Source organism: Pongo abelii, chromosome 16, assembly GCF_028885655.2.
Source record: "Pongo abelii isolate AG06213 chromosome 16, NHGRI_mPonAbe1-v2.0_pri, whole genome shotgun sequence".
NCBI lineage: Eukaryota > Metazoa > Chordata > Mammalia > Primates > Hominidae > Pongo > Pongo abelii.
The window spans coordinates 37,106,397-37,132,425 of record NC_072001.2 but is presented as its reverse complement, the minus strand read 5'-3'; the positions used below and the strand labels follow the sequence as shown (position 1 = coordinate 37,132,425).

Sequence of the window (26,029 nt, the reverse complement as noted above, 5' to 3'; positions counted from 1 at the left end):
GGCGGGCTGGGCTGCGCCGCCTGCTCCCCGCCCCTCGGCCGCCTGCACCGGGCGGGGCCCGGGCCAGAGCGCCGCCGCCGCCGCCGCCGCTGCAGCAGCAGCTGCTCTGCAGAGTGGTGGCCGGGGCCGGGGCCGGGGTGCCCTCCCTCCCATCTTCTCCCGCCATGAGCCAGGGAAGTCCGGGGGACTGGGCCCCCCTCGATCCCACCCCCGGACCCCCAGCATCCCCCAACCCCTTCGTGCATGAGTTACATCTCTCTCGCCTCCAGAGGGTTAAGGTAATGTGTGGGGAGCGGGCGTCGGAAGGACCCGTGGGGATAGGAAAATGGGGCCATTTGAGCCCTGGCAAAGGTGGGCTTGGGGATCCATGAGAAGGAGATGGCTGAGAGGCTTGCGGAGCGGGAGTCCGGGGGTGCGCACGTGGGGGCGGCCGCGGGTGGGCAAGGAGTCCTGGAAAGGACGCTGCGGGCTTGGGCGATAGACAAGCTCGAAGGTGTGGAAGAACTGAGTAGGTGGGGATGGAGGGCTGCAGGGGACCCTGGTTGGAGAGATGAAGGACGCTGGGGAATGCGAATTACATTCTGCAGAGCCTGATGGCTAGGATGGAGTTAGAGGCTACGGGAAGCCGGGGGTGGGGGCGGGGGCGTGCCGAGTATTCCTCCGAGGCATGACTTAGAGGGAAGACGTTTCTGGGCCGGGAGCCTGCGACCCTGTGCCCTTCCTACACTCCCTCTTCCCACTCCCTCCAACCCCCCTCCACCCCGCACTGCAGCACCTCCCGGTGGGGGCAGGGAGGCTGAGAGGGAGGTTGGCTACAGGAAGTGGAGGGCCGCGCCAGCCTAGGGGAACTGGGAGGTGGTGTGGGGAGGGAGTGTCCAAGGTTTCTGCTGTCATCACCTCCCCGGAGGCAGGCTCCAGGGGCTAGGTTTGCTTACCTGCTTCTTCCCCAAGGCAGCCTATGGAGTCACCCTGGCTCCTGGCAGCCTCTCTCCCATGCGGAGTGGGGCCGAGCTCTTGTCTCCCATATCCCCCAGTACTATAAGATTGCTGTTGAGCAGTGTTAGAAACTGACCTCGGGCCTGAAAACTGGACCTCTCGCTGTTTACAACCCTCTGCCTCCTAGGCCCAAAGTGGAAAGATCTGTGCACCTGGTTTCTGTTGGGCATAGGAGCTATTTATGGAATAAGATGTGGGGGAGGAGGACCTATCTCTAACCTACTGTACATCAAGCACAGCGCCCTGCACTTTCGCTTGCATTCTTATTAAATCCTCTAAGTGCTAGATGCTTTTTATGACTTTCGGTTTTATAAATGGGGTAGGGACCAACTGAAAGACAGGAAAATAAGGCCCTTGATGCCATTAATCTTTTATCCTCTTGCCCTCGTTGGTATCTTCATCCCACCTTGGGTCCCAGTCCCCTCTCCTGTTCCCACACCACCTGTCACATGCAAGGGATGATGGCTGTCTGCTCCTGGGTCTATGCTTTGTGGGAGAGGGATGCTGAGGAGGGAGCATATCCAAGCTCTAAAGTGGCATTCTCTCCCACCCTTTGCAGTTCTGCCTCCTGGGGGCATTGCTGGCCCCCATCCGAGTGCTTCTGGCCTTTATCGTCCTCTTTCTCCTCTGGCCCTTTGCCTGGCTGCAAGTGGCCGGTCTTAGTGAGGAGCAGCTTCAGGAGCCAATTACAGGATGGAGGAAGTAAGTGAGGGATCAGCCCCCAGAGACCCTACTTCTCTTCCCTGCCATCTATTCGGCTCCCTCTTTGAGAAGAAGAAAAGAGAGCTTTCTGAAACTACTCTGTCTAGCTTGGGTAGATGAGATGAGTCAGCCAAGCTCAGACGTGGTTCCCAGACCTCACCTCCAAGTAATGTGCCCTGATAGGTCCCAAAGTGGCCAGAGACCTTGGCCCCTTGGTCACATCCTATTTAAGGGTAAAAGAGGGGTGCCCTACTTTCCCGGTGTCTGAACCTGGCGGCGGGTGAGGGTTAGAACCACTGCTTCCGCTGATACCCAGCCTTGCCCTGGCAGGACTGTGTGCCACAACGGGGTGCTAGGCCTGAGCCGCCTGCTGTTTTTCCTGCTGGGCTTCCTCCGGATTCGCGTTCGTGGCCAGCGAGCCTCTCGCCTTCAAGCCCCTGTCCTTGTTGCTGCCCCACACTCCACTTTCTTTGACCCCATTGTTCTGCTGCCCTGTGACCTGCCCAAAGTTGTGTCCCGAGCTGAGAACCTTTCCGTTCCTGTCATTGGAGGTGAGAGAGTTCAAAGGGGGTGAAGGGCAGGGTGACAACTCTGGGCAAAAAAAGTCAGGAATGGAGACACTGGAGAGAAGAACTGGCCTCAAAGTGGGGAGGGACTGTTGGCAAGAGAAATATAAATTAACACCATTCGTCAACCAGTCTTAGATTCTGAGGGCTGGGACAGAGAGAAGGTGTTAGAGGGAGTTCTGGTCAGTTCTCTAAAAGGACAACTACTATAAAGGGATTGTCCCAGGGCAAAGAGATAACAGGCCAGGCACGGTGGCTCACGCCTATAATCCCAGCACGTTGGGAGGCCAAGGCGGGCAGATCACCTGAGGTCGGGAGTTCGAGACCAGCCTGACCAACATGGAGAAACCCTGTCTCTACTAAAAATACAAAAAAATTAGCCAGGCGTGGTGGCCCATGCTTGTAATCCCAGCTACTCAGGAGGCTGAGGCAGGAGAATCACTTGAACCCAGGAGGTGGAGGTTGCGGTGAGCTGAGATCGAGCCATTGCACTCCAGCCTGGGCAACAAAAGCGAAACTCTGTCTCAAACAACAACAACAACAAAAGAGGTAACAGAAACTTCTCATGCTGTTGAGGAAGTGGAGGCTGCAGATGTTACTGCCCCTGGGTAGGAATGAAGTGATTCCTCTTTGTATCCTTCCCAACCCCAGCCCTTCTTCGATTCAACCAAGCCATCCTAGTATCCCGGCATGACCCAGCTTCTCGACGCAGAGTGGTGGAGGAGGTCCGAAGGCGGGCCACCTCAGGAGGCAAGTGGCCGCAGGTGGGTAAGGGTCTCAAGACCATCTTCTCACTTTCCATGTGATCCTGAAGAGGCTTCCCTTTCCTCTCTCCACAGCCTTCTTCAGCCTTCTTCACCTCATTCTGCTTTTTTTTCCCCCAGGTGCTATTCTTTCCTGAGGGCACCTGTTCCAACAAGAAGGCTCTGCTTAAGTTCAAACCAGGTGAATAAAATGATAGTGGGTGGTGGGCTGTAGGAAAAAGAAGTTCCAGATTTGCGGAGGGACTCTGAAATAACCCAAGAAGTAGAAGGGTGGGAGGGATGGGAGAGGAAGGGAGACCAGAAACCTCCTAGCTAAGGCTGACAAGTCGAGGAGTCAGAGGGAAAATTGTCAATGAGTGGAGCAAAGCCATATCTCATTTGAGAACTGTCCCAGACCGCCATACCTCATGCCCTCTAGCTACTTCTGTGTACTAACCTCTGCCTTGTGGGGGTGGGGGGTGGAAACGGGATTTAGGAGCCTTCATCGCAGGGGTGCCTGTGCAGCCTGTCCTCATCCGCTACCCCAACAGTCTGGTGAGTCTTAGTCCAAGAAAGAGTGGAAAGGGGAAGCACAAATCCACCCCAAATGGAAATAAGTGAAAACTGTTGGTGCTATGATGAGATGTGCATTGGGGGGTGTGACCAGAGGTGGGATCAGGCCCTCTGTTAAAAAGTGATTGGCCAGTTCCAGGGGGAAAAAGTAATGCTTTTATGCCCTCGCCTGTGTTTCTCCCATAGGACACCACCAGCTGGGCATGGAGGGGTCCTGGAGTGTGAGTTCTGGTATTCCTGGGGTGAGGGTGGGGAGCAGGGTCCATCAGAGAATTCCTGGCCCGTGTTCCAATCTCTAGACAAGGTGAATGGCCCTTCTTCATCTGAGGACTGAGAGAACTCTAGAGGAGACACCACTTTCCCTATGATGTCCCCATATAGTCTGGCTGTGCTTAGATTAGCTATCCCACCTAAACTGTTCCTGCTGTGATTATGGCCTCTATGCATTTATTTTCCCGTGGTTCTGTGATTTTCTCCCTCAATTATCCCTTCCTGAGAACCATCACCATCAGGCATGCCTCTTGCCTTTTTCTTCCATTACTCAAACCTCCTCTTGCCTACCGTTCTTCCTCTGGCATATCCGTGCAGCTCTGCTCTCTTTCCCTACCACGTTTCTAGCCCTTCCCTGTGTCTCCCAACTGCATATTCACCCACCTGACTGCATGGCTAGGAGTCTGTCCCTATATCAATGGGCAGAACTTTTCCACTCCCCACCTGGGTTGGGGAAGGGGAGTGGGGTGTGGGAGCCGGGGAAGGATCCCATAGTTAAGAGATTGGTGAGTATCGAAATCTCTCTTCTCTTAGACTCAAAGTCCTCTGGCTCACAGCCTCTCAGCCCTGCAGCATTGTGGATGTGGAGGTATGGCTCCCGTGGGTGCGGCGGGAGAAGTACATCTCAGACTCCTGAAACCTTGGGAAAAGAGGGTGGGAATGGTCATACCTCACTTTGAGGTTCTGATAAGAATTGTGTATGTCTGTGTTTCAGTTCCTTCCTGTGTATCACCCCAGCCCTGAGGAGAGCAGGGACCCCACCCTCTATGCCAACAATGTTCAGAGGGTCATGGCACAGTGAGTGCCCCACAAACTATTTCCTGGAGCAGTTGCACAGGGCAAAGGAACCACAGGGGCGTGGAGGGGGCGAGGTTTTCAGGCAAAGATAGAGGAGCAGGCGGTGGGAAGGGCTCTTGAACAGCTGAGACAGAGGCGGGGAGATTTAAAGGGGCTTGATCTACTCCAGTCAGCGGGCCAGGGTCGGGAACCAACCCTCAGAAGTTTCTTCTGCTTCCTTCCCCTCCATCCCATCCCTCTTCATCCTGTAGGGCTCTGGGCATTCCAGCCACTGAATGTGAGTTTGTAGGGAGCTTACCTGTGATTGTGGTGGGCCGGCTGAAGGTGGCGTTGGAGCCACAGCTGTGGGAACTGGGAAAAGTGCTTCGGAAGGCTGGGTAAGTGGTCTTGAAAATGAGTGTGTGAGCAGTGTCCCAGAGACAGAGAGAGAGAGAGAATAAGAAGGGGAGAAATGAGAAGGAAGAAGGAAAATCTTAAAAATGAAAAAAACTGGGAAGAAAGACAATGGAGTAAATAAAAGGAAGCGGGGAATAAATGGAAGGATATGTAATAAAGCAGGTGAAAAAAGTAAGAAGGGGCCGGGCGCGGTGGCTCACACCTGTAATCCCAGCACTTTGGGAGGCCGAGGCGGGTGGATCACCTGAGGTCAGGAGTTCAAGACCAGCCTGACCAACATGGCAAAACCCCATCTCTGCTAAAAATACAAAATTCGCCGGGTTTGGTGGTGCATGCCTGTAATCCCAGCTACTTGGGAGGCTGAGGCAGAAGAATTGCTTGAACCTGGGAGGTGGAGGTTGCAGTGAGCCAAGATCGTGCCACTGCACTCCAGCCTGGGTGACAGAGCAAGACTCCGTCAAAAAAAAAAAAAAAAAAAAGGAAAAGAAAAGAAAAAGTAAGAAGTGCTCTCAAGGGACTGTGAGTCAGTACATCTTAGAAAAACAGCAGCTAAACCTGTACTGGTAGAACTCTTGGTACTGGGGCTGAAGTCCTGCTGATGGTGTGTCCAGAAGGAAACTGAGACAGCTCTCTGCCTTCAACAATTCCATTGTAGGCTGTCCCCTGGCTATGTGGACGCTGGGGCAGAGCCAGGCCGGAGTCGAATGATCAGCCAGGAAGAGTTTGCCAGGCAGCTACAGCTCTCTGATCCTCAGACGGTGGCTGGTGCCTTTGGCTACTTCCAGCAGGTAAAGGAGCTGGAACAAAGAGCAGAGCAGAACCCAGGCTTCCCTCCAGGCTGACATGTTCCTAGTGACCGTATCAGTCACTCACAGTTTGGAGTCCTCAGTGGATGTTCTCATAGCTGTTGTTAGATGGCCATCCCCTGAGATCCACTGAAGATTCATTTTTTAATCAAGCATCCAGTGCATTGAAGAGCAATGTTATCATCATGAGGAGGAACAAGGGAGAAATAATCAGTGAGGACTATAAATTTCTGAAACCACTTTAGAGAGTGGCAAAGGTGGGGAATCATAAGACCTTGTGGGGCGCTGGGTGAGGGTCTTTGAAGGAGAGTCATGAAGGTTACGTTGGAAGATGACATGTAGAAGAAACAACACCGGACAGTTGGGTGGTTGAGAGCTTGAGACCCAGATATATCTGTAGGACTTGGGCAGATTATTTTAAATATCCTATAGCTTCTCTAGAGGAATTTTCTCAAGATTTTTAGCAAGCCATGTATTTCTCAAGATTTAACCAAGTTCCCTGGTCAACTTACAGAAGTCCTAAAAGATTCTTAATGCTTATGAACAACCAACAGTGGTCCCAAGGAGCTTTTTGATCTGAGATGCAGAATGTGACCCTCAACATCCTCTGAAGGGACAGAGTGACCAGGTGTCTAGATTCCTTAGATTGAGGTGGACTGTCCCTGAAAAGAGCTTCCCCCACTTGGCCTGTAGCAGAGGAGAAACAAAAATTCAAATGCCATGGTCTCCCATGGAGCTGGTACAGCAGGCATCCTCCTTGTGTTTTTCATAAGAAATTATGCCTGTATCCCCCTTTCAATCTGTTGGACCAGTTCTTCTACATAGGCTGAGTCAGAGAGAACCAGTTTGTCTAGCCTGGGGACCAGGACTGCCCTCCGCTGGCATGTCAGAAACTTCATGGTAGCTTCAGCATTCCTGAGGGATTCCCTTACATTCCTAGGAGATCCCTTTATAGGAGGGGTTTGTCACCAGGTGACCTGGTATAGCTTGAGAAAGCCTATGACCTGAGAGAAATTCCAGGGATCCTAAAGAGTTTGGGGCTCACAGTTCTGAGGGGAGCAGTCACAGGGATCACCCCCATTATTTGCTGAGAAGAGGGAGGAGTCAAAATCCAAAGAGCAGGAAGGGAGGTGCAGGGTCCCTGCATTGCCCTGGTTTCTTTTTCACACTAGGATACCAAGGGTTTGGTGGACTTCCGAGATGTGGCCCTTGCACTAGCAGCTCTGGATGGGGGCAGGAGCCTGGAAGAGCTGACTCGTCTGGCCTTTGAGGTAATGGGGGGTGGTGGTGGTGGGGGGTGTTTAGTGGCTATGCTCACCCCACTCCAGGAGGCCTATTTTGGTATGCTGTTTCCAGTAGCTTCTAGATATTAGGCACTTGGTATCCAACCTAGTGCCACAGTGCCTAAAACCGCAGACCCCCAGCCTCTATGTTGAGACCTAGCTGGGAACAAGAAGAAGGAAGAAGAAGGAAAAAGCTATAAAGTCTACAGTTCTGCAGAAAGGGCACTGCAGGGTCAGGGAAGGCTTGTGCACCACCCTTTTGGAAGAGGAGGAGCCTGTCAGGCCAGTCTGTGGGGCAGGGTGAGGCCGTGGCATGAGGAGAGAACTTGACTCGCATCCCTTTCTCTCCCAAGCTCTTTGCTGAAGAGCAAGCAGAGGGGCCCAACCGCCTGCTGTACAAAGACGGCTTCAGCACCATCCTGCACCTGCTGCTGGGTTCACCCCGCCCTGCTGCCACAGCTTTGCATGCTGAGCTGTGCCAGGCAGGAACCAGCCAAGGCCTCTCCCTCTGTGAGTCACTTGCCTTCTCAGCCCCACACGGGCACTTGGGGCACCATCAGCATCCAGGAAAGCACTGGGCTGGGAGGGAACAAGGGTTAGTGGCCAGTGCTGGAGATCAGAACCTATGAGAAGTGAGGCTGGAAGGAACAGGCTAGAAAGGAAGAGAGGACCTAAACCTGGATTTGAGAAGTTAAACAGAGTAGAGGGACAAGATGTTTTAGTTCTGAGAAAAAAGCAGGGAGATTCTCTTCTCGTTCTTAGATCTTTTCACTTTTCCCCATCTCTTATTTGTCCAGGTCAGTTCCAGAACTTCTCCCTCCATGACCCACTCTATGGGAAACTCTTCAGCACCTACCTGCGCCCCCCACACACCTCTCGAGGCACCTCCCAGACACCAAATGCCTCATCCCCAGGCAGCCCCACTGCTCTGGCCAATGGGACTATGCAAGCACCCAAGCAGAAGGGAGACTGAGTGCCTCAGCCTCTCGCCCCCTCCTCCTCAGGGTGGCGCTAGGGGCCTCCCCTATGCCTCAGCCCCATCTCTGTTCCTGTTTGAATTTTGTTATTGTTGTTTGGTTTTTTTTTTTCAGGTTGATTTTAATTTTTTGTTTGGTTGTTTTTTTTTTTTTTTTGTAAAAAACTATTTTATATATAAATATAAATCTATATCTATATCTATTAAAAAAAATGAAGTCCAGTCACATTGATGTTACCATTACTTGGGAAGGAAAGGGATGAATGCTTGTAGGACGCCCATTGGAAAATCCCAAATGTTTCCAAGGTTTGTCCTCTTGGCCATAGCTGGATGAATCTTCCTCTTTGGACAGAGCTCTTTCCTGCACAGAAATCATACTGAAGTTCCATATCCTCCCTCCTGCTGTCGTCTCCTATATGTACATTTTAACAGACTTCCTTGTGAACCTCTTTTCAGCCCATTCCCTCTTGCTCTGTCCTCATTAAAGATTAAAAAATAGCTTGCTACCATTCCATATTTAATAGTCCTACTGAGACTTGATTCCATCGCCCCTAGTGGAAGCAAGGAGCTGTGTCAGTTAGGAACCAGCCTCTTCCCTGCAGGTCAGACCAGCCACACAGGAGGGTTTCTCTGACACAAGATGAGTTAAGGACACTGAAGTCCTTTCTGTTCAGCCTCTTTTCAAGGAAGAAAACAAGGCCCCCTAGAGACACAATTATGGACAATTAGAAAATTAGGCTGGGCATGGTAGCTCATGCCTGTAATCTCAGCACTTGGGGAGGTTGGGGCAGGCAGATGGCTTGAGTCCAGGAGTTCAAGACCAGCCTGGATGCCATGGTGAAACCCTGCCTCTACAAAAAAAAAAAAATAGAAAAATTAGCTGGACATGCTGGTGCACACCTGTAGTCCCAGCTACTTAGGAGGCTAAGCTGGGAGGATTGTCTAAGCCCAGGAGGTTGAGACTGCAATGAGCCATCGTTACGCTACTGCACTCTGTAGCTTAGGCTACAGAACAAGACCCTGTCTCAAAAAAAGAAGAAAGAAAATTAGATCTCTATCTCAGAGATCTAACAGGTAGAAAAGCATCTTTCTATCTATAGACTTAAAGGGAGGCAGATAATTATAAGATGCCCAGCTAAGCCTTCCTGACACCAAGTCCAGGCTTGTGAAGAGGGGATGTATAAAGTGATCATTGGAGATTCCTCAGTTTGGAGACTTATCACAGCCTGAGAGCCAGTCTGTTGCCAGGAGGAGGCTGCAGGGAGCCAAGATAAGGCTGGAGACAAGGTAAGATTTATGGATTTGTAGAATCTAAGACTACCCCTACAGCCTTTCTTCATAGCATCTTACCCTATCTAGCAGCAAAGACACGAGTACAGAAAAAGGGCACTCTGAGAGCATTTTCCAACAAAAACACTTTATTCATTTTTTTTTCTATATAGCTCCTTCCAAAGGTAATTCCCCCTGCAGCCTAGCCAGTCTGACCTCTCTCTCCACGCTTGCCACTTTTGCAGAACAACAAAACAACATTGGGATGAGATTCAACATTGGGATTCTCCATTGGTGGGCAGCAGGGGTGGAATCTACTCTGGGGCACCCACCTTTTAGGGACTGGCAAGTGGGGTCAGATGGTCTGGCTTCTCCCTACTGGCTACGACGTCGTTTCTTCCTTCTGCCCGTGACAAAACTGTCACACCGCCTTTTACGAGACTGTGACGGTCGAACTACTCCCAGAGCTAGGGGATTCTCCCTGGGGACCCCAAGTTGAGCTCCTGAGTGGGGTCTCTTTTCAGTAGGGGCTGGACCTCCAGCTAGAGCTCGCTTCCCAGACTTGGCAACAGGATATGGAAGTTTGCTGGGGCCTTTTGCCCCAGCAGGGAGCAGGTGGGATGCTCTCTGGCTGCCCTGACCTCCTGAGGCATGGTGAGGACTGAGAGGATGCCCCCTTGGTGAGAGGCTAAGTTTAGAGGCCAAGAGGTAAGCAAAGTTGGAGAGTTCCTCATCCTCTTCCTCTGCTTCCTTCTTCTTTTTCTCCTTTCCTTTGGCCCTGTCTGCTGACCTGCGTGTTTTACTAACAGAAGTTTCTCTCGGAACTATGGCATCCCTGGTTCCCCATCTAGGCAAAGTGCTTCCAAGGCCCTGGTGAGAAGATGTTGCTTTGGGAGTCCCAGTTGTGTAAGACTCCTGACTCTCTTGTAAAGGAGCAAGGTTTTTAGGCTTGGACAGATCAGGATCCACCCTGCCTTCTCCTTGGGGGTCATAAGAATGAACATTCAGTGGGCAGGTGTCCTCGCTGACCCTTAGTTGGAGGCCACAGTCATCTTTAACATCTAGTATGTTGACCGGTTCTATGGTTTCCAACAGAGGAGAAAAGGAATTGCCTCTGCTCCCTGCCTCTTGGCTGGCTTCAGGCAAGGAGGAGGCATCCTCGGTCCCCATGATAAGGAGATTGCCTTGGCATGTGGGCGGAAGGGTTTCTTTGGAAGACCCCAGTGTGGAACTACCACTTTCCAGCAATGGGAAGCAACCTTCTGCCCACAGATCACTGGGATCCCCTACGGTTTCACGGCTCTGTTCTTGATTTTCTTTGGACCTCAAGGTTGGGCTGTTGGCCCTCAAAGGTCCTGGCAAGCTGCAGTAGTTTCTCTTTTCTAGGGCAGCTGCCGCAACTGTGCCTCCACAGGGAATCACACTGCTCTCTGTATCCCCAGGTACTATGGTTTCTCCAGGACCTAGGGAAATGTTGCCACTGGAGCCCAGTCCCTGGCAGCCTTCCTGATACTCAGTTACACACTCCTCAACTTGGAAGCTCTCTATGACCTCCTCTATTTGTACGGGCAGCTCCAAGCCTACAGCATCCATCTCACTGCTTAGCCAAAGTCCTGGGCTGAGACAGACTTCGTCCCTCTCCCCAGCTGCTCTAGGGGAAGGATTCTGATCATAACTCTGAGCCATGGGGGTACCTCTGTCATCTCCCCACATGGCTCCTGAAGAGCCTTCCTGGGGCACTGTTAAAGGCTCCTTCCCTTGAGGAAGCACTCCATGACCCCCTGTTTGTTGTCCTTTCTGCAATACTAGGACTTTCTTTTCTAACCCTTGTCCTTGCAGAGGAGCCAGCTCTGCAAGTCCAGCATCCAAACTGGGAGTGCTCTCAGGCTGGAAGCCTTCCTGCCAACAAAGGGGCAGAGCCTCTGAAGTCCTATCAGCCACCAGGCAGTGCCCAGGAGGCCCAGCGCCTCCTAGATGGCCATCCTGATGTAGAGATATCTGGTCTATAACCTTCCCAGACCCTCTCCTCTCCACACCCAAGGGTCCTGGAGTTCCCTGTGGAGCTGCAAGTTCTGGCTGCAGGTCCCACCTGCTAGGGGATGGCAGAGTGTTCCCATCCCTGTGCATCCCTCTGGGGCTATCTAGGGCTTGCTCCTGCCCACCATGCACTTCTCTTGCCCGTTTTCCTGAAGAAGAAACCTTTCCAAGGCAAACGGCGCCCCCAGCCCCCTGAAGCCCAGGTGAGGGCCGAAGCCGCCCATCGCCATCTTCATCCTCATCAGAAACAGAAGGACTTGAGTCCAACTGAGCTCCACTGTAACTTGGAGGCACCTCTGCATCTTCCTCTTCCAAGGCCAGGAGTCGCTTCTGGACCAGCTGAAAGAAATGAACAAATAGTTCTAGACATGGTTGTGAAAGAGGTGGCTGAGTGGGTGGCACAAGATGGTATTTGGGCAGGGCAAGGAAGGCAAGCAAGTAGTTTAAGCGATGGTAGCAAAGACAGATACTGCAGCTCTTTCCCACCTTCTTGTGCCTTATTCCCTTGCTTTGAGCCCTTACATTCTCATTTCCTGTGTTTCCATAGCCCTCTACCTACTCGTTTTGTACCTGAAGCCCAATCCTGAAGCTGTTCATTTCTAGAGCCATATCACCCATGACAGTGTAGGGTTAGATAAAATCTTGCAAGCTTCTTGTTCTCATATTTCCTATACCCCAGTTTTACCTGGGCAAGAGTGAGTCCTTCTTCTTGCTCTAGCTCCTCAATTAAGGCCAAGGGATCTCTCTGTTTTTCTGGGGACAGCAGATCTGCCAGAAATTGAGGGTGAATGACAGCCTCCACCTGGATAACAGAAGGAAAAGCAATGTAAGTCTGTAAGCAGGTAACCTGTGAAACAAGGGGCTTTACAGAAGAAACCAAGAGCTCCCCAACTGTCCCATCTTACCCCTCCGGTATTATAAACTGACCACCACCGGCTACACACATTCTCATGATGATGCATGCACACACATTACTCAGTTATAGAATAAAACCTAATTCCTACTACATTGGACAAACCCCAGATCATTAGTTCCCGGGAGTACCCACCCCAAGGATCTGCTAGAAACCAGATGTGCAGGCCCAGCTCACCTTGGAGACAAAGACCTTCTGAGAACACAGCTCATTGATGTAGCTCAGGAGACCTGGATCTGGATACATCCCTTCCTCCTCCTGCTGCTGCCCTTCTTCCTCTTGTTTTCCATCTGACTCCCCAGTGGCCAAGTGAGTCCCCACCAGCCATTCCATGATGTCAATATACTCCTTCACAGCTTCTGGTGGGATCTCCTTGGGTGCCTCAGGAACAGGAGGTCTCTGGGCCTTACGCTGACGCCGGCGGGGGGCCCGTGTCTTGGAGGCTGCCTTCTTCGGAATGTACACTAAGGGAAGAGATGGACAGGAGAATGGGAAGTAGCACAGAAACTACAGCTTCTGCCTCCCAGCTCTGTAAGGTCAGCAATCTGGGTACATTGAAATGGTTCCAGGCTGGATTGGGCCAACCTGAAAAAGCACAGCCATGGGAGATTTAGGACCTAGAGGGTCTAAGAATCACTGTATGAGGAATTTTGGAATCCCTGAAATTCCAAGAAACCCCCTGATCCAGCCCCCATTTCTTAGGCAGATGAGGTATTATGTGCTGAATTTAGAGTCTCAGTGAGAGTAGTTAGTTTACTTCACCAAGATCAATACCTAGTTCAGGGCAAAAGGAACCTGAGAACCCAGCCTCCTATGGGGTGGTCTGTTTGGAATATCAAATGCCACTCTCCAGAGGGAAAGTGGCAGAGCCTGGGCCATGCCTTCTCTAATCTGTGACTGGCTTCTGTACGCACCCCTTTGAGCCTTTGGCCCACGACTCCTGTCAAAATTGGGTAGCCTCACCTGGCTGCTGGCAAACCTCAGAGGCCAGGGGCCCTAGAGGATCAAGTTTCAAAGGGGTTGCAGGAGACAGGCCCTGAGACCCATTCATCAGCTGTGTGTTGTGAATCTGCATCTCCTCAGCCTCAAACTCCATGAACCTGCAGAGGGTGAGAAAGGCATAGGCAATGCTAAGAAGGAGACCAGACCCACCAGAAATCCAGACGACAGCCAAGTATGGCTAAGAAAGGAAGTGCTCTGAAGTGGGCAAAGTCTGCCTAAGTCATGTCACCCAGGAGGGTGGTCACAGGTGGCTTAATCATATTTCCAGGGAAACTTCAGGAGCTCAGCACATAGTTCTTCCCCTATAGTCATTACTTAGGAAGCTTAAGAAAATGAATGGCCAGGTGGGTTGGCTCATACCTATAAACCCAACACTTTGGGAGGCTGAGGTGGGCAGATTGCTTGAGCCCAAGAGTTTGAGACCAACCTGGGTAACATGGCAAAAACCCATCTCTACAAAAGATTAGCCAAAAATTAGCCAAGAGTGGTGACGCGCATCTAGTCACAGCTATTGTGGGGCTGAGGTGGGAGGATCGCTTGAGCTCAGGAGGTGAAGGCTGCAGTGAGCCATGACAGTGCCACTGCACTCCAGGCTGGGCAACAGAGTGAGATCCTGCCTCAAGAAAATTTTTAAAAAGTAAAGAATGAGGCCAGGCGCAGTGGCTCACGCCTGTAACCCCAGCACTTTGGGAGGCCGAGGCGGGCGGATCATGAGGTCAGGAGTTCGAGACCAGCCTGGCCAACATAGTGAAACCCCGTCTCTACTAAAAATACACAAAATTAGCCTGATGTGGTGGTGGGTGCCTGTAATCCCAGCTACTCGGGAGGCTTAGGCAGGAGAATCACTTGTACCCAGGAGGCAGAGGTTACAGTGAGCCGAGATCGTGCCGTTGGCACTCCAGCCCAGGCAACAGTGTGAGACTTTGTCTCAAAAAAAAAAGTTAAGAATGATCTAGAGCTTGTAAACTTCTCTTGGACACAGCCAGGGCTTTCACTACTTGTTTTTGTTTTTGTTTTTGAGACAGAGTCTCACTCTGTCGCCCAGGATGAAGTGCAGTGGCCCAATCTCGGCTCACTGCAACCTCTGCCTCCCGGGTTCAAGTGATTCTCCTGCCTCAGTCTCCTGAGTAGCTGGGACTACAGGTGCATGCCACCACGCCTGGCTTTTTTTTTTTTTTTTTTTTTTTTTTTTGTATTTTTAGTAGAGAAGGGGTTTCACCGTGTTAGCCAGGATGGTCTCGATCTCCTGACTTCATGATCCGCCCGCCTCACCCTCCCAAAATGCTGGGATTACAGGTGTGAGCCAATGTGCCTGGCCTCACTTCTTTTCCGTACCTATCTCACCCAACTTCATGGATTGTATACAGCAGTGCTTAATATAGGCTTGTTTAATTTAATCAGGCCTATGCAACAGCCTGGTGGGATCTCACAGTGGCATCCTCCTCAAGACCTCATTTGCCCCTGCCTACAACTACAAAGAATTCAAGGCAGTTCCTACCAGGAAACAATGTGAGATCCCAGAGTCCTGAGACTGGGATGGGATTCTTGGAAAGGTAAGTCTAGGAAGCATGGGTCCAAAAGGTTTTGGGAGGGAGTAAGTGGAAGCTAAGCTTGGAAAAATTCGTTCATTTTTCTGAGTTTTTTCTTTCTTTCTTTCTTTCTTTTTTTTGAGACAGAGTTTCGCTCTTGTTGCTGAGGCTGGAGTGCAATGGCACAATCTCAGCTCACTGCAACCTCTGCCTCCTGGGTTCAAGCGATTCTCTTGCCTCAGCCTCCTGAGCAGCTGGGATTACAGGCATGCGCCACCATGCCTGGCTAATTTTGTATTTTTAGTAGAGATGGGGTTTCTCCATGTTAGTCAGGCTGGTCTCGAACTCCCGACCTCAGGTGACCCGCCTGCCTCAGCCTCCCAAAGTGCTGGGATTACAGGTGGGAGCCACCACGCCCAGCCTTTTTTTTTTTTTTTTTTAATCAAAGATATTATAGAGAAATAGAATAAGAGCCAGGAGACAACTTTGGGCATCCAGGACACTGGCTTTCCCCGGCTCTTCCAGAACCAGCCCCTCCCCGGGATAAAGGTGGAAAGGGATTTTCTGTGCCACTATTTCCAATAGAGGAGTGGTCCTGAAGTTCTGTATCAATAGCCACTTGCTACCAAGTCAGTGGGAAGAGAAAAGAACCTGCCTGGTAGAAGCATACCTCCTCATTGCTAGGTCCCTTCAGCATGAAATTTCTATACCTATTGGGGTCCAATCCCATCCTAAGACCTGCAGTATCAAGGCTCCTATATAGATTCAGGATCTGGTGAGGGGGGAGCTTTCAAGAGGAAATAGGATAGAAAAACCCAAGAGTCAAGGTGGTGGAGGAAGCAGCAAGGATCCAGGAAACCGCCAACCTAGTCTACACCCCTCCTCCCCTCCCTTTTTTTCTTTTCTTTTCTTTCTTGTTGTTTTTTTTTGTTTTGTTTTGTTTTTTGTGATGAGGTCTTGCTATGTTGTCCAGGCTGGTCTTGAACTACTGGACCCAAACCATCCTCCCACCTTAGCCTCTGGAGTAGCTGGGACTACAAGCACACACCCAGCCTAACATCCTTTTTTTTTTTTTTTTTTTTGAGATGGAGTCTTGCTCTGTCACCCATGCTGGAGTGCAGTGGCATGATCTCGGCTCACAGCAACCTCCACCTCCCAGGTTCAAACGATTCTCCCGCCTCAGCCTCCCAAGTAGCTGGGACTACAAGCACGTGCCACCATGCCTGGCTAATTTTTGTATTTTATTTTATTTTTTTAGTAGAGACAGGGTTTCACCATGTCGGCCAGGCTGTTCTCGAACTCCTGACCTCAGGTGATCCACTGGCCTCGGCCTCCCAAAGTGGTGGGATTACAGGCGTGAGCCACCGTGCCCCATCCTAACATGGCTTTTGATAATCACCCCCACACGAGCCTCTCCGCTGCCCCTACTGCTCTCAGCCACACAGCCTCCCTCAGGAGAATGAAGGTTCATCGAACTCACCTTTCCGCCATCTCATAAAAGATCATCCGGTCAAAGTTGCTGGTGTGCTCCCACTCCTGCACAGCCAATGGCAGTCCCTCCTCCAGGGTCATAGTGGGCTTCAGCCGGGCCAGGGAACGAAGCACTGGGCTAAAACCCCCATTGAGTCAGTCACATTCTAAAAGTGTGCTCCCATCCACCTGCCCTGACATCTTCCTCAATAACACATCCCCTGCCCCTTATCAAATCTATTGTGCCCCTCAGGCCCCGTCATGTCCCACTTCTGATTAGACTTACAGACGCTCAACTTCCCATCCATTCATTTACCATACTCACCCCTCTTCCTGTTGAAATTTACAACTAATATAAAATCAAACAGACAATTCTTCTCCCCACCTTTTAAAATCAATGGCAACTACCACCCCTAATTCTCACAGTGCCATCCTCAATTAATTATTAGAAAGGGAGGACTCGTGTTATCAAATGAATGGGATTTGCTATAAAGTATGTTTAACCTTGTCCAAAGGCTCTTGCATTTTTTTCTTTAAAGGCATTTCCTAACCCAAAGGAATCTCTAATTAAAGGTCATGTGGTGTTTTTATTTATTGGTTTTTCAGTCTTTGTTTCCAGATGTCCCCCACAGAGAGTCAAATGCCAATACTAGACCCCCTACTTCTAGAGGGCTCTTGAGCCCTTTCTAATCCAGAAGAAATCAAAAGCCCAGCCTAAAGCAAGGGCTTCATTTTTGTCTCTCTGACTCCCTTGGAGTCCTCAGACATTATTGTGCATCAGAATCGCTTGGGGAAGCTCGTTATAACCAAATTGCAGCTCCCCAGGATCCCACAACTGAGCATTTGAGGAGCTTCCCATGTTGCAGTGGTCTGGACTGCCTTTTGTGGAAGACCCTGCCCAGAGCCCCTGAGTGTGAAGCACAAGCAGGCCAGGACCCAAAGCAAATGGATTCCATGCAAACCTTGAGAGCCCACACTGGTTCAAGATTTCGAAATTTAGCCTGCTAGGCTCCAAGAGCGAACTCAGATCTGCCTTGAGAAAGCAGGGAGTCGGAAGATGTTGTACATCTAAGACTTTGGGGGAACATCTTGATTCATTTTCTCCAAGTTCGGGGTAGAGGGGGAGATTCCTTTAGGAGTTCAGCCACTGGAAGAGCACCATGTACATTTGTTTAAAGCAATAAAATGTGGTATGTGTTATATGGCAGCTTACACAAAATGCTGAGGGCACAGGGCAGTTGAGAGGGACAGTGGGTCTGGGTGGGAAGGGAAGACTATTCCCCAGCTGAGGAATGACTGTTTTGTAAACAAAACAGCCTAGGACCCTGGGCTCCTTGGCTAAACATACACTCGCTCTTAAGCAAGGACGTTTTGACCTTTTCCGAGTTCTTTTCCTTTTCTAGATTGCCTTTTTATGATAATAATAAAATAGTTGACATTTAATGAAACATTCTCTGTGCCAAGGACTTCACATATATTAACCCATTTAATCTTCTCAGCAACTCTGTGAATTAGGTATAGTTATCTCCCTTTTTAACTAAGAAAACTGAGGGCAAAGATGTTAAATATCCTGCCCAGGATCACAAATCTAGTGAGTGGTAGAGCCCATGCCCTTGACCACTAAGCAAGCTCTACCCACCACCCTATTTCAAAGTGAATTCTCCTGAATAAAATGAGTGGAGGGAGCAGAGGGAGCAGCACACACAAAGTCCTTTGCCTGGCCCCACACTGTCCCCCCTGCCTCCCAGGGCCCTGAGTCAGGGTCCAGTACTTATCCTGGCTAGTTTGGATAGTTCTGACTCAATGTCAAAAGGTAGTAAAATAGAACAGGGGGAGGACCCTGGCACTTAGAGTGAGAGACCTAAGTTCCAATCACTAGTCCTTGGTTTCAGTCTTTTTATCTGTAAATGAAGATTACCAGAGGAAGGCTTGCCTGAACTCACAGTGTTGTGAGGATCACTTAAGATAAGACACCTGAAAGGTTGTTATAAACTAGGAAGTGGGTTAAGAGGCTGATTATTATTATTAACATGTTTTTCGTTCTCAGAGCATCTCCATTGCCCTCATGACCTTCCCTCAAGTATTCCTAAGTAGCCTAAACTACTATGTTCACCCCAAAGTCCTCCTTATTTAAAAGCCCTAGAATAATTAATCTCACATCTCCCCACTTACATAAGAAAACAGGAAAGAGCCTCTGTGTCAGGACTCCGGGATAGGTGCCTCCGGGCCAAGGCTTTGTAATGCTGCCATCGACGGAAGTTCTCATAAACGTCCTTGGAAATTCTGGAGCGGTCACCTAGTGAAGGCTTGGATAGAGTGGCCGCAGGACCTCCTTCCCCGGTTGTCCCATGTAGCCCTGGCCAAGCTTTTTCCAGGGGCACAGTGGGGACCAGTTGAGCAACTGGTGGTGGAGCCTGAGGCAGAAGGCCTGGAGGGCCCTCCTGGCTGACACCAACAGCCTTAGAGGGCAGAATGGTCTTCACATGAGATGCTGTCACAAATGGAGGTGCAGGACCCTCAAGGCCCCCACAGGGAGTGCCCGGGGCAATCGAATTGAGGGCAGTCTGAGTAAGGATAAAGTTCTGAGTTTGAGAGGGCTCAGCTGATCCCCCTTCTGTCTTGACTTTGACAATGACCTTGCCAGCCCCAGCCCCACTGAGGCATGGGCCCCCGTCCCCTGTCACCAACAGTGAGCTGGGGAAAGCAGAGCGCATCAGAGGGTTGTCTGGAGAGAATACTGAAGGCATGATGGGCTGTGGAGGTGGCTCCCCGGGTGGGTGGTCTGGTGGGCCAGAAGTTGGTGGGAGAAAGGGAAGTGCAGGGGATGGAGACGGGGCGGCACTAGGTTTCATGCTCATATCTGGTCCCGGCAATGCAGATGCTGTTGAGACAAAGAAAAAGAAGAAATGGAGTAGGAGAAAAGAAGACCAAAGTTACCCATCTGAATTCCCCATTTTTTTATTTTTATTTTTATTTTTATTTTTTATTTTTTTTGAGGTGGAGTCTCGCTCTGTAGCCCAGGCTGGAGTGCAGTGGCACAATCTCGGCTCACTGCAATCTCCACCTTCCGGGTTCACGCCATTCTGCTGCCTCAGCCTCCTGAGTGGCTGGGACTACAGGCGCCCACCACCACGCCCGGCTAATTTTTTGTATTTTTAATAGAGACGGGGTTTCACCGTGTTAGCCAGGATGGTCTCGATCTCCTGACCTCGTGATCCACCTGCCTCAGCCTCCCAAAGTGCTGGGATTACAGGCGAATTCCTCCTTAATTTTTAAATTTTTTTGTACAGGCTGGGCATGGTGGCTCATGTCTGTAATCCCAGCACTTTGGGAGGCCAAGGTGGAAGGATTGCTTGACTCCAGGAGTTTGAGACCAGCCTGGGCAACATGGCAAAACCCCGTCTCTACTAAAAATACAAAAATAAGCCAGGTGCGGTGGCATGCACCTGTAGTCCCAACTACTTGGGGGGCTGGGGTGGGAGGATCGCTTGAGCCCAAGAAGTTGAGGCTGCAGTGAGCTGAGATTGCGCCTCTGCACTCCAGCCTGGGTGACAAAGGAAAACTCTGTCTCAAAAAAAAAAAAAAAAAAAATTGTAGAGATGGGGTCTCGCTATGTTGCCTAGGCTAGGCTCAGACTCCTGGCCTCAAGTGATGCTCCTGCCTCAGCCTTCCAAAGCGCAGAGATAACAGGTGTGAGCCACCACACCCCATCTGGGTTCTTCTTTAGACCTGAAGACGCAAAGCATTGATTCTCAACAGGTGAAAGAGGGGATATGGATGGGGAACTTGCGTAGTTTGCAAATGTCCCCCAAGTGATTTTGATCTTACTTCTCATTGAGAATGATGACATTAAAGAAGTTGCTTCTTTTTCAACAAGACACACAGACCCCTATCTGCCAAGAAGAGACAAACCCAAGCCATCACTGCCTCTCAGTGCTGCTTTTCTTTTTTTTTAGATGGAGTCTTGCTCTGTGGCCCATTCTGGAGTGCAGCAGCACGATCTTAGTTCACTGCAACCTCCGCCTCCTGGGTTCAAGTGATTCTCCTGCCTCAGCCCCGCAAGTAGCTGGGATTACAGGCATGACCCACCACATCCGGCCAATTTTTGTATTTTTAGTAGATATGGGGTTTACGCCATGTTGGCCAGGCTGGTCTCAAAAACCTGACCTCAGGTAATCCACCCGCCTCGGCCTCCTAAAGTGATGGGATTACAGGCGTGAGCCACTGCGCCCGGCCCCCTAAGTGCTTCTCTAAGAAAATTGCTGGCAGACCTCTCCAGCCTCTCCATAGGCTGTTTACTAAGATACAGAAATGGGTTGACACCTGATCTGCAGGGAAAACAGCCCACAGCAGGCTCAGTGCAGTAAGGGAACTAGTCCACGATAAGTTCCAGCCCCTCTCAAGGCATCCACAAGGCCTTTGAGAAGGAGGCACTTTCAAAAATATTATTGGCTCATTCCTTCCTCCTTTTCCTTTTCCTGTTGCTTCTTATAAATCTCTCTTAACCTAAAACAACAGAAGAAAGATTCAATCTATAAGCAGGAGCAGTGACTCTAGGACCCATGAAGCTCAGATATCCCATAACACATTCCACTCAGCATTACATGTACATCTCCTATGCTCACCTATTCCAAACAAAAGATTCAAACCACCTGAACCCTGCTTTCTCCCAGCTGCTCTGTGGCCTCTGCCACCAGTCACAGAAGTACTGTTCCCAGGAGAGGATACGGGGATTGGATGTTTGGTTCCCAGAAATGTTGTTGTATAACAGCCCGGAATAATTAGAGAGGATTAGATAAGGACAAGGAAATGAGTGAGGGGAGGGCGGTGTGGGGAGAGAAGTTTCCAGATCTTTAAGTAACTGGTGGACATGTTTGGCGATGCAGACTATCTGTGGTCCTTCTACTTGGAGCTCCTAATATCAGAAATTTAGGGCTCACTAGGAACAAGGCACTGAGCTAGGTGCTAAGGAAAGGACAATGAAGTCCTTCATTGTCACAGTTCCAGCTGAGGAGGGGCTATGTGGACTCTAGTCAAAAAGACCAAGGATAAGTATACAAATGTGTACTTAATTAATCAGAACCTGTGTCTACTAGGACTTTTTTTTTTTTCTTTTTTCCAAGGCAGAGTCTGTCACCTAGGCTGGAACGCAGTGGCACAATTTCAGCTCACTGCAATCTCTGCGGCCTCCCAGGTTCAAGCGATTCTCCTGCCTCAGCCTCCCGAGTAGCTGGGATTACAGGCGGGCGCCACCATGACCAGCTAATTTTTGTATTTTTAGTAGAGACGGGGTTTCACCATATTGGCCAGGCTGGTCTCGAACTCCTGACCTCAAGTGATCCACCTCCCTCAGCCTCCCAAAGTGCTGAGATTACAGGCGCTTGAGGTCAGGAGTTGGAGACCAGCCTGGCCAACATGGTGAAACCCTGTCTCTACTAAAAATACAAAAATTAGCTGAGTGTGGTGGTGGGCGCCTGTATCCCAGCTGCTCAGGAGGCTGAGGAAAGAGAATCGCTTGAACCCTGGAGGCAGAGGGTGCAGTGAGCTAACATCACACCACTGCACTCCAGCGTAAGCGACACAGTGAGACTCCATCTCAAAAAAAAAAAAAAAAAAGTAGAATATAACCTGCTTAAATCTCCTCTCCCTTACAAAAAATATTCCACTGGCAAACTAACAACACTAAACTTCTGCATTCTGACCATGGAACATGAGCAAACTCAGATTCAAACTCATTTCAGCCACAGAGCAGAGGGCTGAGGGTATGCCACTGAGTACAGAACACAATGAAAGGGGCCTGAAGGCCTGAGATCCATAAAAGGAAGAAAAACTAACAGCATCTCAGTGAAGCCCCAGCTCTCATCCTGGCTGTCATGACCCACCTCCCTGGCCCAGATGAATCAGGAAAAACTGCTTCCTGAACTCAAAGCGAAGCCACCTCTAGGGCTGGAAGGAGCCGTGGGGCTCTGAGCAGAGGCAGAGCCCCTGCTCTGTTTTTTGTGTTTTGTTTTGTTTTGTTTTTTTGTTTTTGAGACTGAGTTTCACTCTTGTTGCCCAGGCTGGAGTGCAATGGTGCGATCTTGGCTCACCACAACCTCCACCTCCCAGATTCAAGCGATTCTCCTGCCTCAGCCTCCTGAGTAGCTGAGATTACAGGCATGCGCCACCACGCCCGGCTAATTTTTTTTTGTATTTTTAGTAGAGACGGGGTTTCTCCATGTTGGTCAGGCTGGTCTCGAACTCCCGACCTCAGGTGATCCGCCCGCCTCAGCCTCCCAAAGTGCTGGGATTACAGGCGTGAGCCACCGCGCCCGGCCTGAGCAGAGGCAGTTTATAATACATTCCAGCCTAGTTTTCAGGAAGGCATTTCTCTGCAACAGATAACTATAGATTATCTTTTCCCACTAAGGTCCTTCCCACCTTACCCTCCCATCCTCCATCCTCCATCCTCCACATCCCCTTCCCCTCATAAGCTCAAGCATGGCAAAATCCTAGAACAGGCTCCAGTTGCCTAAAAAAGACAGATGAACTTGGGCCTTCCCCCTTGAAACCTCTCTGTGCCAGTCCTAAGACACATACCTCTGATCCTCTCTTCCACCACAAAAACACATGCTGAAGTGTCCCCTGTTCAAGAGAATCAAGTTGCTAATTGCCATCCATTCTCTATACTCAGCATGTGTCCTCAGAGACACCTTGATCTGCCCTTAAGGAAGTCCTCTTCCTTCCCCAGCCCCTAGTCTTAATGGTACAATCTCCTTCCCTAGCCTCCCCAAGTGTGATACCTTTGATGGGGTGTAGCACCTCACATTCCTTTAGGTCAGCCCAAAGAGCTTGTCTCAAAGGATATGAGCAGGTACCAGAAATCCTCCTCACCACCTGCAGACTTACCTCCATCTGAAGCCATCCTCTCAGGTTTGGGCACTAACCGTGGCTGTCTGGAAGCCTCCAGAATGAGGCAGTCAGGTCCAGGACCCAGAGTAACCTGGCTCCAGTAGGTGCACAGGGATCCAAGAAAGGGAAGGTAAAGATCAGATCACACAGAACTAGAATACGGAACTCAAGGCATTCTGCTGTGGGGGAGGGGAGAGGGAAAAGTGGGGTGAGGGTGGGGACAGATATTCCATGAAGGGTTCTAGTAAGTATGCAAAAACCAGGAATTCCCTTCAAACTACAGTTTGGCAACACAATTGATGTTCACCTCTTTAGGGCTATTTGTAAATTCTTTCTCAGATTCCCAACACATTACAGTTTTACCGTTTGGTTCACTATACTTCGATTCTTCACCAACATATCTCATTTTGTGTCCTTCCATCCCAGCCAATTCTGTAACTGACTTCCTATTAACAGCAGGTTGATGGTAGACCCCGGACTTAATTCAATGATGGCTATATTTTCTGAACTAAATTCAGAGTACATTGGTCTATACACTTAAGGATCAAGGGAACTAAAGTTTAAAATTAGAATTGTCAGATGATCCAAGGTGCTCGATTGCTGTGTGCACATCATTTCCTTGGAAAGCTGTCCAATCTACTAACATAGGCTCTGTACTCCACAGATGCCTTACCCTTTGCTGAAAAGCCTCACTGAATAAAAAAGCTGCCATGCAGTTTAAAATTTCAAGAGTAGAAAGTCCTTTTTGTTAAATTATTTTGGTTTAAATTTTAAAAATAAAATTTATCTGCTAAGGTTCCTGGCGACTATTTCAGGCCAGTAACTCCCAGACCATCCTCTACAGCCACAGCTTCATCCAAACGTGGATTTCCCCCAAAAGGCCTTCCCTGGGGTTCATGGCATCTTTCTTGCTTCCTCTGAGATACCTTTTCTCTTTTCTAAAGAGTATTTCATTAATAAGACCTGAAGGCTGAAATCATCATTTTCCTTTCTAACAAAATAAACTACTTAGATTTAAATTTTTTTAAACGGAGTCTCGCTCCGTCACCCAGGCTGTAGTGCAGTGGTGTGATCTCTGCTCACTGCAAGCTCCGCCTTCCGGGTTCATGCCATTCTCCTGCCTCAGCCCCCTGAGTAGCTGGGACTACAGGCACCCACCACCACGCCCGGCTAATTTTTTGTATTTTTAGTAGAGACGGGGTTTCACTGTGTTAGCCAGGATAGTCTCGATCCCCTGACCTCATGATCCGCCCGCCTCAGCCTCCCAAAGTGCTGGGATTACTAGGCGTGAGCCACCGTGTCCGGCCTTTAAAAAATTTTTAACAGGTAATACATGAGCAAGGTTCAAAAATCAAACTGCATAATAAAATACATAGCAATAAGCCTCCCACCCCTTACCCCTTTCTCCTGCAACTAAGTTCTCTATCCCAGAGGAAACCAGTATCATCTGTTTCTTGTGAATACTTGCAGAGATTTTTTATGCAACTACAAGTAAATACAAACCACATTCTCTTTTTTTTTTTTTTGAGACAGGATCTCGCTCTGTCACCCAGGGTGGAGTGCAGTGGCGTGATCTTGGCTCACTGCAACCTCCGCCTCCTGGGTTCAAGCGATTCTCCTGCCTCAGCCTCCCGAGTAGCTGGGACTACAGGTGCCAGCCACCACGCGCCGCTAATTTTTGTATTTTTTGGGGTTTCACCATATCGGCCAGGCTGGTCTCGAACTCCTGACCTTGTGATCCACCTGTCTCAGCCTCCCAAAGTGCTGGGATTACAGGCGTGAGCCACCGCGCCCAGCCACAAACCATATTTTTTTTTTCTTTGAGGCGGACTGTCACTTTGTCACCCAGGCTGGAGTGCAGTGGTGCTATCTCAGCTCGCTGCAACCTCTGCCTCCCCGGCTCAAGTGATTCTCCCGCCTCAGCCTCTGAAGTAGCTGGGACTACAGGCGCCCACCACCACGCCCGGCTAATTTTTTTGTATTTTTAGTAGAGACGGGGTTTTGCCAGATTCGCCAGACTAGTCTCGAACTCTTGACCTGTGATCCGCCTGCCTCAGCCTCCCAGTGTTGGGATTACAGGCGTGAGCCACCGCGCCCCGCTAAACCATATTCTTAAAAAAAAAAGTGCAGGTTTTTCTGGTTACACAATTAATATATATTCCAATGCTTTTGTCATTATAAATAATGGCGTAATGATGATCTTTGTAATGATATTTTGGTTCTCATTTTCATTTCTTTAAACGAGAGTCTTATAAGGAGAACTTCTATATTCTTTTAAAAATTGTAAAAACTCCTAGAAGGTGCACTTTATTACGCTATTATTAGCTACTCACCACCATAAGAAAGAGCGCTGAATTTGCGGTAGGGACCTAAGTTTAAATCTTGGTTCGACCGCTGAAACATGCTTCACCAGTTTCATAAAATAACTTTACGCTCTTTCGCTTTACGGAATATTGATACTCAACATGCATTCTTTACCGCCAACGCTTTGAAATGGAGCAGGGGAACTGGATGTAAAAGAGGGGAGGGAAGAAAACCTCTTCTTTCTTCCCTAGGGTAAAGGGGCTCTGAATCCTGGAGCCCTTGTTTCTTCAGGCACTGAAAACTCACTGCTCCTGAAATGGGTGTGTATCTTGAGACAAACACAGGCTTCTATACGTCAATATTCTATCCACATCCATCCCTACCCCCCTCTAACGCCGTGTACCTAGCACACAGTAGGCACACTCCACGTGTTTTAGCCTGCAAAGTTGCAAGTGGGGCCCCAAGCCAAGCCCTGCTCTCGTGCGCCCCCTTCTGGCTAGCTGAA

At 49.8% G+C, this 26,029-nt stretch overlaps 2 protein-coding genes across 3 annotated transcripts; one reads left to right on the top strand and one right to left on the bottom strand.

The window, feature by feature from the left end:
• Nucleotides 1–65: 65 nt before the first annotated feature.
• Nucleotides 66–8,335, top strand: LPCAT4 (lysophosphatidylcholine acyltransferase 4). Its single transcript, XM_024232824.3, has 14 exons — nucleotides 66–278; nucleotides 1,556–1,698; nucleotides 2,029–2,249; nucleotides 2,916–3,028; nucleotides 3,149–3,209; nucleotides 3,504–3,562; nucleotides 3,767–3,801; nucleotides 4,385–4,439; nucleotides 4,566–4,648; nucleotides 4,900–5,025; nucleotides 5,700–5,832; nucleotides 7,023–7,121; nucleotides 7,487–7,643; nucleotides 7,931–8,335. Exons 1-14 carry the CDS (start codon nucleotides 165–167, stop codon nucleotides 8,104–8,106), a joined length of 1,575 nt encoding a protein of 524 aa, XP_024088592.1. The 5' UTR covers nucleotides 66–164; the 3' UTR covers nucleotides 8,107–8,335.
• Nucleotides 8,336–9,505: 1,170 nt separating this feature from the next.
• NUTM1 (NUT midline carcinoma family member 1) lies at nucleotides 9,506–25,653 on the bottom strand. Of its 2 annotated transcripts, none has more exons than XM_024232803.2 (7): nucleotides 25,554–25,653; nucleotides 18,502–19,210; nucleotides 16,340–16,468; nucleotides 13,292–13,428; nucleotides 12,506–12,792; nucleotides 12,101–12,217; nucleotides 9,506–11,754 (listed from the first exon to the last, which is right to left on the bottom strand). In XM_024232803.2, exons 1-7 carry the CDS (start codon nucleotides 25,621–25,623, stop codon nucleotides 9,754–9,756), a joined length of 3,450 nt encoding a protein of 1,149 aa, XP_024088571.2. In that variant the 5' UTR covers nucleotides 25,624–25,653; the 3' UTR covers nucleotides 9,506–9,753. The 2 variants fall into 2 exon arrangements, with proteins under 2 accessions (XP_024088571.2, XP_002825305.4); XM_002825259.6 differs by lacking the exon at nucleotides 25,554–25,653 and adding an exon at nucleotides 23,218–23,397.
• Nucleotides 25,654–26,029: the final 376 nt, after the last annotated feature.